The following is a 13,227-nucleotide window of genomic DNA, read 5'->3' on the forward strand; positions in this document are numbered from 1 at the left end:
TATACAGTTTTTAGGGCTATCTATGGCCCATTGTACTATGTGAAGGGCTATGTGGATTCCATTATACAGTTGTGAGGGCATTGTGCAGTTTTATGGGCAATGCAGGGGCCATTATACAGTTTGAAGGTCTATGTGGGCATCATTTTACTATTTGGAGGGTGGAGTATATTATTTGGAGAGCTATGTGGAGCCAATTATACAATTTGCAGGGATATATGGGGCCAATTATACTGTTTCGAGAGCTGTGTGGGGCCATTATACTGCTTGGAGGGATAGTGGGGGTCATTATACTGTCTGTGGGGCATTATTCTGAATCGAGGGCTGTTTCTAGGCCATCATACTGTATTGGAGTCACTATGAATGTATCATACTTTGCAGGGTGGGGATAATAGAGGATCACCAACATGTCCATGTGGAGGGTACTATGTAAGAATTCATTGGGGTTGTATCATACTGTGCTTGGAGCACTTTTGTTGGTATACTTTATGGGAGTCATGAAAGGGGTAACCTAATGCTTTGAACACTAAGTGGCTTTAGTAGGAGTAAAGATACTGTTCAAGGGCTGCAAAGTTATCAGATATCGTTTGTGTACCCGATGAATATTATTTATTTACTTTTTATGTAAAGGGACCATTTTGGGACTTCTGCTATTGGGCTCCATGATTTCTATGTACGCCCCTATCTGTGACCTGTAGATAACTCGATAGTGTTTGCTATACATTAAGTCCAGGTCACCACGTTGGTACTATGTAAATGCTCACATAAACATAAATCTTATTACAATTCTAAAACAGGTGTCTGACAGTGTAATAAGGCTGCGGTCATTTTAATGTACTAAAGTGATTACATCTCTAGACAAAAAAAGTATTATTTGCTAATTAGAAACATTAGAAATTTATAATTACATTTTCTTTCTTTATTTTACTTTTTCTATTCCCTGAGATCTCCTTTAGAATCCAATATTTCTATTATACAAACTTTCATAATCCAAATGGGACCAAGGACATATTTATATTCTGTTTAGAGGAATTTGAATGAATTTATTGTTCTCTTTTCTTCTTATTATATAAGTATGATTATTTGAAAATTATGCATTCTAAATATCTATAATGTATGCAAGTTCACGTTTTCTAATTACCTCTTATATTAAATTGCAGAACTTCGCAAACATGAAGAAGTACTTCCGGTTGTGGAAACAAAAGGTAACTTTAATTTTTTGTTTCATGCTTTTCCAAGTAATTTTCCAAACATTTTATTTTGTTATGTAATCATATAGCATGGTAGGAAAACATTAACGATTAGTTCTATATAGTAGGCTAAACTTTCCTATTTGGACAGATGACTACCTATGCTCTGAAAACTCTTAAGTAACATCATGTACCAGATTACACTGCTCTATCTAATCCTTGTTCAAGCACTTCAAAGCCATGTGTGCAAAGCCTGCACATGGACTCCTTGCAGGTCTGTTTTACAGAGCTAAATATGAACTGTGAGCTGCTTTATGGTGTACTGTGTCCATTTTAGGTATGATCAGATATCAAACTCAAACATCAGAATAATGTCAGTTTGAGGATAAATACTCAGAATCTCAGAACTGATTTTGACATCTGACTTCAATATCTAACTTTAAAATCTGACTTTGACATATGAATCTGATATCTTACTTTGACACCTGACTTTGATATGTGACTTTGACATCTGAATCTAATATCTGACTTTATATGTAACTTTGAAAACTGACTTTGACATCTGACTTTGACAGCTGAATTGATGTCTGACTTTGACATCTGACTTTATATGTGACTTTGATATGTGACTTTGGCATCTAACTTTGACATCTGACATTCAGATCTGACTGATATCTGAGTCTGACATCTGACTTTGACAATGGACTTTGATATCTGACTTTGACTCTAACATCTGACATTTGACTTTGAGATTTGTGTTTGACATTTGACTCTGACATCTTACTTTGATATCAGACTCTGACACCTAACTTATTGTTTGCTTCTTATATATTAATACTTTAATATATAATCAAATAAATAATGAAACCATAACATAATGGTGAGAGGACACACATAGCTTTGGTTTGAAAGGATAATAATAATAATAATAATAATATAGAAAACTTCACTGTCTGATACATGCAAACATCTCTCTGAAACAGATTGTGACTTTCACTCTTACCTCCTCCAAGCCAAATTCAAATGATGTTTAACTTTGATATCTGATTGTCTTTACACATGAGATTGAGACTTAGGGGTGCTTCACACATAGCGAGCTCACTGCCGAGATCGCTGCTGAGTCACGCTTTTTGTGACGCAGCAGTGACCTCATTAGCGATCTCGCTGTGTGTGACACTGAGCAGCGATCTGGCCCCTGCTGCGAGATCGCTGCTCGTTACACACAGCCCTGGTTCGTTTTCTTCAAAGCCGCTCTCCTGCTGTGACACACAGATCGCTGTGTGTGACAGCGAGAGAGCGACAAATGAAGCGAGCAGGGAGCAGGAGCCGGCGTCTGACAGCTGAGGTAAGCTGTATCCAAGATAAACATCGGGTAACCAAGGTGGTTACCCGATATTTACCTTAGTTACCAGCCTCTGCAGCTCTCAGGCTGCCTGTGCTGCCGGCTCCGGCTCTCTGCACATGTAGCTGCTGTACACATCGGGTTAATTAACCCGATGTGTACAGCAGCTAGGAGAGCAAGGAGCCAGCGCTAAGCAGTGTGCGCGGCTCCCTGCTCTCTGCACATGTAGCTGCATTACACATCGGGTTAATTAACCCGATGTGTACTGTAGCTAGGAGAGCAAGGAGCCAGCGCTCAGTGTGCGCGGCTCCCTGCTCCCTGCTCACACTGGTAACTAATGTAAACATCGGGTAACCATACCCGATGTTTACCTTAGTTACCAGTCTCCGCAGCTTCCAGACGGCGGCTCCGTGCAAGCGCAGCGTCGCTTGCACGTCGCTGCTGGCTGGGGGCTGTTCACTGGTCGCTGGTGAGATCTGCCTGTTTGACAGCTCACCAGCGACCATGTAGCGATGCAGCAGCGATCCTGACCAGGTCAGATCGCTGGTCGGATCGCTGCTGCATCGCTAAGTGTGAAGGTACCCTTACAATGATTTTCAGACACCCTGAGTATATTCATGGTTAAGCCAAGAAAAATTCACAGTCACTATCACTTGAGCCAACCTACGGCTGACTGGTGAGACTTCTGTCTCATAGAGATGAGCATCTGAATTTGAATCCCAGGACCAGGAGAGCACTTTTTTATTTTTAAAATTATGATGGCTAGCACACAAACTTCAGTGATGTTCGACTTTTAATAACTGACCTTCAGAAAGAGTTTCAGACACTCAGTTTATTTACAAAGTAAATCACGTATTCAAGAAAATTGGAGGATTAGGGCAAGTGGGAGGCACTAATTTACTATATATATTTTTCCAAGTGACTGTACATTAACATAATTCCTTATTAACACTAGAACTACTGAGGTAGTCATTTTGACTACTTTGCACCATGTATTTCTATATAGGTGTCACGAGTCCAGTAGTTCTAGTGTTAAAGGTAATGATCCAATTGTCAAACATCACTGGAGTTAGTGTGCTAGCTAGCATAACTTTTAAAATAAAAAGATCATGAATCTTCACTATCTTATGACAGCTAATTAGACTGCACTGATATTTCAGAACTGCCCAAGTGTTAAAATACTATGGGCAGTCCAAAGTGCCGGTAGTTAAAGGTGTGTGTTGCTAAAGATTGACTTTAACAGTTATCAAAAACATCCCAAACCACTGTGAAGGAGCACAGCATAGGTAGCACATTACGCCAATGAACCATTAAAACTTAAATTCAAGTTATGCCTTAAAGAAAACATTTAGCCAAATTTTCCATGTCTAACTGGACAAAGTATGTAACAAAAGCTGCAGAGTGGAATAAAATGTTGTCGTGCTTTTTTATTTTTGTCTTTCTATTGTGGAGTTGTTGGCAATCAAAGTATTTGGCTCCCAATGAGCTGTATGTAATGTTACACACCCTTCCTTCTGCTTTCTTCATGTAATGCCAAACCTTCACACTGCTGGACAGGAGAAGGGCCAGTAAAAGGGATTGTAACGTGACAGCTAAACTCAGCTGCACTGCTCCTCCCCTTCACTGACTCATCCCCAAGTTTAGACCTGAAGATCAGAGCTGTATCATTACATCACATACTGAGAAACCTGCTTTAATTTACTTTGTGGACATTTTCTTCTTTCCTCTGCATGCTTATGATTGGTCAGCCTCATACACGAAAAAAAGTACACCCCCAGTGAAAACTATCTGATAGTACCTTCTTTCACTTAACAAAAGTCAGCTCAGAAGGCTCCAAATGCTTTGCTAATATTTCTGCAGCCGAGAGGCAATTTTTTTTTTAAATTATTCTGCCCTTCAGTCACTATTACATTCTATGTCCAGTTCAACATGAAAACTTTGATGAAAGGTCTTCTTTAAAAGACTGTATTTATCTTCCTTTCTTCAGAAATTCTGAGGTATCAAGGCTTCCTGGTTGACCGAGGTGATGTTTTCCTGAAGAATGACAGTTTGGACTGGTATCATGGTAGCTCCACTAGTCCAAACTGAGAGCCCTCCATTGCTGCCATCAGAGACAGCTATCCCTCTGTAGCATTGGAGAAGTGCAGGAGACTGAAGCTCGATAGATCCAGTGATCTAGCCATCTTCAGAGCAGCATGAACAGGCTTTAAAGCTTATGGCCTGTAAGTGGTGTGAGCTTCTTACTTAGGAAACTGGCCACCTTTGAAACTACAGGGTGGCCAGTAACCTAGGAAAAAAGCTTTATGCTGAATCCTTCCATTCTTGATAATGGAGATTGTTAATAAGGGGTAAATTGCCAATTTGTTTTTGCAAGCACTTTGCAATTTTAACCATTTAAGAACATGAGACAACATAATTAAAACTTTATTTTGAAGATAAAATTAAAATTAATGACATGCCATTATATTTATAAATTTGCTATTATATATGCAAGGTGGGCCATAAGTATGGATACACCATGATAAAATGGAAGTGGTTGCTGATATCACCTTACCGTTTGTGGCATACCTGTATTAGTAGATAGGAGGGGCCAAACATTTGAGGCCAGGTGACACCCATGGCGGCCATCTGCAAAGCCAACATTTTGAATTCAACTTTACTTTTTTCAATGGGAAGGGGGTCATGTGACACATCAAACACTAAGAGAATTGCACAAGAAAAACAATTATGTGTTCATTTTTAACGTAGCTTTAATTAATATCGAGTTGACACATTTGTGACATGGAAAAATGACAGTAACCCACTAAAGGATGTGCTCAAAGTGCTGCCTATTGTGTTGAATTGTCAACGCGATTCTCTTCTCCCACTCTTGACATACTGAGAGCAATACCGCAGATCAAGGACCCAGGATGTGAGGCACCTGAAACAACGGATACAGGAGGCCTGTGGTAGCATTTCTTCTGCGGCATTGCTCTTGGTATGTCAAGGGTGGGAGAAGATAATAGCGTTGACAATTCAACACAATGGGCAGAATTTTGGTCACATCCTTTAGTGGGTTACTTTAGTTTTTCCATGTCACAAACGTGTCAATAATTCGTTAATGAATAAAGCTACATTAAAAATGAGCACACCATTGTTCTTCTTGTGCAATTCTCTATGTGTTGTTTGATGTGTCACATGACCCCCTTCCCATTGAAAAAGTAAAGTAGAATTCAAAAAGGTGGCTTTGCAGATGGCCGTCATGGGCGACACCTGGCCTCAAATGTTTGGCCTCTCCCATGTACTAATATGCCAAAAACAGTAAGGTGATATCAACAACCACTTCCATTTTATCATAGTGTGTCCATACTTATGGCCTGTATAAGTAATATTATACATCCTGTATAAATATATTAGCTAATTTATTTTGCTAATTTTTAACATGTTATCTGAAAACCAGCTTTTAATAAACTTTTTCATTTATCTAGAGCCCTTCATTCCAGAAGAAAAACCCCAGGAAATACAAATAAAAGGTACAAATTGAAACACCAATATCAAGACACTTCAAAAAGAGGCCTTTAAGTCATGCTGATAAAATACAAACATACATTAACTGTGAATTGGTACACTAAACATGTTTTGTTTTCAATTTGTACATAATAAAATAAATTAATAAATAAATTTATGCTCACAGTATAAATCCATTATCTTTGTAATAGTCTACATAAAATAAATTGTTTTTTGACTTTGCAGAAAAATGTAACCTTAGAGAATAATTATGGGTTAAAGCAATGCTTTGTGGTTTTAATTATAACAGACGAGTTCATACTTTTCATCTCCATTCCTTACAAAGAATAAATGTTTGATTTAAGCCAAGATACCTGATTTATATTGAAGGTATTCAATGTTCAGCTACAGTAATAAAAAAATATTATATTAAACAGAACCTGATTGCTCCCTCATGCCCCCCAAACCATTACCATTTCTTTATTCCTACGTTAACACCTGCCTTACAAGCGCTTAATACAGTTTAGGTGATTGTCGTGTATGGCAAAAAAAAAATGGGAAAAATCTGTTTCCAATATGTTGACTTGTTCAAGGCTAGTTGAGGGGGTGTTGGTTTCCCCATACTAGTCATCCCACTAATTATGTTCCCTTGCTCCTATGGGAGTGATAATATGATCTAAAATAGCCAGAAACACCTCTTGTTTGAGAGTCGACTTTACCCATTTCATGCAGTGAAATATGGTGTAGGTTCTTCGATTTTGACGGCACACTGACGTGAAATGGTAAAAGTTGCATGTATGTGTAAGGCTCCTTTCACATTGGGTTTTTCCCTATGTTCAGTGGTCCCGTTGGGGCAGCCATCCGAACCTCCCTCCCCCCTGCAAAATGTGTTTCGGACGCAGGCGCTGACGGGGCCTCTGACTATAATGGAGCAGACTCCGTTAGTGTGGGCTCTTTCTTGCACCATTTTCGGGCATATACGTTTTCTGCAGGCAGACATAAAAATGTAGTCTACTACGTTCGGGGGATCCGCCTGCACAAAACGTATATGCCCAAAAATGGTGCTAGATAGAGCAACCGCTAGTGGAGTCTGCTCCATTACAGTAAATGGCCCCATCGATCGACGCATGTGTCTGAAACATGTTTTGCGGGGGGAGGGGAGGTTTTGGAAAGATGCCCCAATTGGAACACTGAGCGTAAGTAAAAATGCAATGTGAAAGGGGTCTCAGACTAGCAGAGAGCCAGCGATGACGCCAGCTCTTGCAAATCATATTATCACATCCATGGGGACTTGTTAAAATATTAGGTAATCCAGCACCACCTCCACTAGTCTGAACCTAATTAACACATCAGAAACAGATTTTTAACATTCTTTGTTGCTATACACGGCTATCACTTATGCTGTACAATAGACTTCTTGGGAAGGAATAAACAATTAAGAAATTGAGAATAAACACGTGGTGGTAGTTTGAGAGACATGAGAGACTTGTCAAATTCCCTTTACAAACTATTATACTTAAATTTACAATTGTTTTAAAAACTCAATCAAACTGGTAAAAATGTCTTACTATCATAAAATAAAAATTCACATTAATACTTTAAAATTATATGCATACATTTTAGACAATTGAAATAATAATAACATAATACATTTTGGGAATAATTTCATCGTCTCTTTTTTTTCAAGATTTTTTTCTTATACAGGTGTATCTCAATAAATTAGAATATCATCAAAAAATTTAATTATTTCAATAATTCAATACAAAAAGGGAAACACATATATTATATAGAGTCATTACAAAGAAAGAGAGGGATCTATTTCAAGTGTTTATTTCTGTTAATGTTGATAATTATGTCTTGCAGCCAATGAAAACCCAAAAGTTCCCTTTTTGTATTGAATTACTGAAATAAATGAACTTGTTGATGATATTCTAATTTATTGAGATGCACTTGTATCTCCATTGATGTAGCCACATGAAAAACAGAAAGAAAATGCCAATTACATGAGCTGATAAAAAAAAATACTGCCACTATGTTTGAGTGTCATCTTTGCAGTGTTAATGTAATATTTACCTGGCATTATGATTCTCCAGGTAACTATGATAACTTTGATTGTATAATTTATTTTTTATTATTTAAATGGGGAAAAAGAGCTCATAACTTTACAAAAAAAAGTAGTTGGTATCAATATTTTTAGCCACCCATATTTTTTTTCCCTTGATGGAGCTGTGTGAATTTGCTTTGCATATGCAAACTCTAGTTTTAATTTGGAGTAAATATAGGCCAAAATCAATAATTTGCATTTTTTACATTTTTTTATAAGGTCACATTTCTTGTTTGTTTTACTATATGAATTTCTATTATCAGTACCAAAATAATAAAATTGTTTCATGCAATTCATGAATTTGGTGCAAAGTCATAAATTAACTTTCTTCCTGTCGCAATCTGTTTTCATGTCCCTTGGCACAAAAAGTCATATGTTGATTCGAAAAGTCCAAAAAATTGCATCAACATCTTGTTGTGGTTGAACATACACCAGAAGGGGACTGAAGTAAAGTTGTGCCAAGTTTTGGAACTTTTTTAAAGTTTCAATTGATAAATCAGGCTTAGGCCTCAAACACACATCCATGAAACACGTGCGTGTTTGGTCCGTTTCCATATATACCGGAGGCACGGACAAACGTGCAACAATGTTATGCTATGTTTGAGGTCACACGTACGTTATTCCATACGGTCCGTGTGTCCGAGTCCGTGATGCGTATGTGTATCCGTTTTGCACAGAAGCATGTCCATTTTCTGCACGGAACATGCACACACGGACCTAATGGAAGTCTATTAGTCCGTGAGCACACGTACGTGACACGGATGCATCTCCGTATGCTCCGTTTACGTTTTGTGCTTTTTTCTAGCGACGTCGGTCATTCTTTCTTTTTCTGTGTATGTCGGTCAATCTCCCTCAGTCCGTCGATCGGTCTCTCTGTCTTGTCTGTTCCTCTCTTAGTCTGTCGGTCAGTCTCCCCCCTCTCTCATACTCACCGTTCCCCGATCACTGCCGCGGCGCTGCACAGCTGTTAAAAAAACTCCGGCGGCTTTGACTATTTTGAAAAAGCCGGACGCTCATTAATCAATCTTGTATTCCCTGCTTTCCCCGCCCACCGGCATCTATGATTGGTTGCAGTGAGACATGCCTCCACGCTGAGTGACAGCTGTCTCACTGCAACCAATCACAGCCGCCATTGGGCGTGTCAATATCGAGCAGTAACATAAATAAATAATTAATTTAAAAAAAAACGACATGCGGTCCCCCTCATTTTGATACCAGCCAGGGTAAAGTCAAATGGCTGAAGGCTGGTATTCTTAGGATTGGAAGCCCCACATTATGGGGAGCCCCCTAGCCTAACAATATCAGCCAGCAGCCGGCCAGAAAGCCACATCCATTAGATGTGACAGTTCTGGGACTCTACCCGGCTCTTCCCTATTTGCCCTGGTGCATTGTCAATCGGGGTAATAAGGAGTTAATGGCAGCAGCCCATAGCTGCCACTAAGTTTAAGATTAATCATGTCAGGTGTCTCCCCGAGATACCTTCCATGATTAATCTGTAAGTTACAGTAAATGAACACATACACCCAAAGAAATCCTTTATTTGGAATAATAAACACTAACAAATATCCTCGTTCACCACTTTATTAAGATCGAAAAAGCCATCCATGTCCGGCGTAATCCACGGAGGTCCCGCGCCGCTTCCAGCTCTGCTACATGAAGGTGGCAAGAGCTGCAGAAGAACACCGCCGCTCCTGTCAGCTCCACACAGCAACTGAGGTGAGCCGCGCGATCAGCTGTGCTGTCACTGAGGTTACTCGCGGCCACCGCTGGTTCCTCTAACTATGACAGCAAGTCGCCCGAGTGACAGCGATGAAGTCACAGGTGAGTTGCGGTCACGAGTAGAGGATCCAGCTAGCCACGGGTAACCTGAGTGACAGCACCGCTAATCGCGCTGCTCACTTCAGTTGCTCAGGGGATTAGCGGTCACCCGTGAAGGACTCACCGGTGACCACGACACAGACAGAGCCGCGGTATGACAATGAAGTCGGGTGAAGTTCACCCGAGTTCATTCTCATCGCGCGTCGCTGTCTGCTGTCAGCCGACATGTATCAACGTCATTGTGCATCACACATGGAACATTTCACACGGGCAACACGCACACACGGCTAACATACACAATTCACACGGATGCCACACGTACCATAAAAACGGGCTTAAAAATGGAAAACAGACCCGAAAAACGGAACATAAACACACGTACGTGTTTTTCACAGATGTGTGTCGCAGGCCTTAAACATCTGCAATTGCTGGACTCTGCCCACAAAGTGAAAAAAAAAAGAAAAACAGGAATGCACAAATTAGCTTAAAAATGGTGAAAATTTGGTTGCACCCAATTAATTCTTAAATTGGATGCAACAAAAAAAAAGGCACAACAGTAAACTATAAAAACAGGCAAAAAGACAGTGATGAATTAAGACAATAATGTTTTGAATGTTGCATTAAATTTTTTGTGGGAATTTGTCCTGTGACTAAAAATCTTCAATTCTGTCTTTTCAATTTTCTCTTTTGAACCATACAGGAAATTATTTTTTAAACCTGTTTGATTGTACTTTTGCAGACTTGATAAGATCAAATTTTTTTTATTTTTTTCTCTCTGAAATTGGAGTAATTAAACTCTACATTTGTATCTTATTTGTTTACTAGTTTTGAAAAAAAATACATCCTTTTTTCAGTGTATGGGTCATGAACCTGCTGTTGTTAGACTGTTTGTAATATAAACAGCTGTACTATTTTTTGTATGGGCTTCCCAGAAGAACCAATAGGGTGGTGGTAGGGAAAATAAGTAGACCCCCAGGTGGAATGGCAACCCATCAGCATCATGTGATCATGTTGGGGGGCCGTCTGACAGTGGTATTTCCGTGAATTATGAATTCCTATAGTGTCCATTTATGAACACCAATAATAACAAGCAGTACCCTATAAGTGCCTAAAAGTAAACTGTATGCCTATGGTGACATATGTTAGTGCTGGCAAGTGGAATTGTCAGTATATTGTGTATATCAAAATTGATGATAATATGATTACCCAAAGTAAAAATAAAGTATAGCCATATGATATTGTATCTCTGTGAGCAATACTTGAGATATAATTTTAAGTCCATTTTATAATACCTTATTTATGATATTAAGAATTGCATTTACTATGGTTGCTGAAATCCCAGTCACTGGGACCTGGGATTTACCATCCTTATTCCACTATTCCTAATGCTATAATGGTGGTTTGTCCATAAATAGTATATATAATATCTCCAAGAGTTATAAAATAATATTTGGTTTTATAACTATTCATCATATATAATATATACTGTTAATGGATACACCACCATTATTGCATTAAGAGTTATTGAAGTAGGATAGTAAATCACAGGCACCAATGACTGGGATTTAAGCAATTAGAGTAAATGCAATTCTTTACAAATTGATATCATAAATATCATATCATATCACCCACACACAGCTCCAGACAAGGCACATGTCTACTGTCAGGAACACGCTTAGACTTAGAGGCCATGTTAAGCAATTGCTGCTGAAGCTTTTCCCATATAGATGATAGTGCTGTGCCCAATTGATCCTCCTCAGGTACCCCGGATGAGTTTCTTTAAGGAAAGTACAGAAAGTACAGAACCATATGGAAACCATAGAAAAGAAATGGGCTGTACCAGAGAACTCATGGTGTTGATTATTGATAGAAAACTTAGCAAGAGGAAGGAATGAGTACTACTCCTCATTATCCAAGACAAAACACCTCAAATACTGCTCCAAGTTCTGATTCATGCGTTCGGTTTGTCCATTAGACTGCAGATGGTATGCTGATGACTGAAACAGTTTATCCCTAAGTGAGAGCAGAAATCCCTCCAAAAATTGGCAATAAATTGAGTACCTCCATCAGAAATAATGTAAGATGGAACTCCATGGAGTCTGACAATTTCATGTATAAATACCTGAAGTAAGGTTTTATCATTTGGTAATAATGCTAATGCCATAAAATGTGTCATTTTGGAAATCCTATCCACCACCTCAAAAACTGTTGTATTACCAGCAGAGGGAAGAAGATCTGTAATAAAGTCAATGGAAATGTTTATTCAAGACTTGTTAGCATGGACCCCCAATGGTGTGTAATCTTGAGCCTCCACAATCTCAGTTTCCACCTCAGTACTGAGTGCCAATGCCACCACTCCCTTTTGCAGGATGGGCATAGATTCCTCACAATGTTTCCCCCCCAAAAAACTCCTGGACAATGTATCAACCTTAGTATTTCTAGACCCTGGATGAGTAGTTCCCTATTACCAATGTAATTATCGCGTTCAAACGGAGATAACTTTTGGAAAAGAAGGCACATTGATGGGTAGAAATTGAGGCAATACAGCTCCTACCCCCACGTCTGATGCATCAACCTCCACCGTGAAGGGTAAAGACACATCAGGATGTATTAATACGGGTGCTGAGGAAAAGCATTTTTTTAGACAGTCAAACATGTATAAAGCACTCCCAAACAAGTTAGAAAAGTCAGTACCTTTTTGGTTATGTCAGTCAGAAGTCTTGCAATGGCAGAACATTTTTTAATAAACTCCTTATAATAATTAGTGAATCCCAAAATAATTTGCAATGCTTTAAAGTTCACAGAACAGTCCCATTTTAATATAGCCTGTACCCTAAGAGGATCCATCCTTAAACCAGAGGCATAAATTATGCAACCCAAAAACAGAAGTTAATGAACGGCGAATACACACTTTTCTAATTTAGAGTATAACTTGTTCTCTCTGAGGCTTAACATGTTTCAAATGTGACCCAAAATCCTGTGAATAAATGAGAATTTCAAGCAAGTAAATTATAACAAATTTCCACAGGTAAGCAAATAAATCAGTAACAAAGTCACATTGGACAGGCCAAATGGCATTACCAGATTTTTGAAGTCAAGTTATAGCTGTGTTATAGTGTTGCATACCATCTTCTACTCATCTCCCTGTCAGACCTGAATCATATTATAGGCCTCTATGAGATTGAGTTTGAAAAACCATTTTGCACTGTTAATCTGATTGATTAAGTCTGGAATAAGTGGCATTGGATAAAGGTCCCACACCATAATCTGGTTAAGCACAAGGAAATCCA

General features: G+C 38.9%; 1 protein-coding gene across 50 annotated transcripts in view; it reads left to right on the forward strand.

Moving 5' to 3' along the window:
- Positions 1-13,227, forward strand: part of TRDN (triadin) — a 1,152,170-nt gene that overhangs the window by 669,132 nt on the left and 469,811 nt on the right. For all 50 annotated transcript variants that reach the window (XM_075339946.1, XM_075339974.1, XM_075339964.1 and 47 more), the window contains 2 exons: positions 1,158-1,202; positions 5,997-6,041. In XM_075339946.1, the coding sequence (XP_075196061.1) occupies positions 1,158-1,202; positions 5,997-6,041 (90 nt within the window). The remainder of the gene's footprint in view (positions 1-1,157; positions 1,203-5,996; positions 6,042-13,227) is intronic.

This window comes from Anomaloglossus baeobatrachus, chromosome 3, assembly GCF_048569485.1.
Source record: "Anomaloglossus baeobatrachus isolate aAnoBae1 chromosome 3, aAnoBae1.hap1, whole genome shotgun sequence".
NCBI classification, from domain to species: Eukaryota; Metazoa; Chordata; class Amphibia; order Anura; family Aromobatidae; genus Anomaloglossus; species Anomaloglossus baeobatrachus.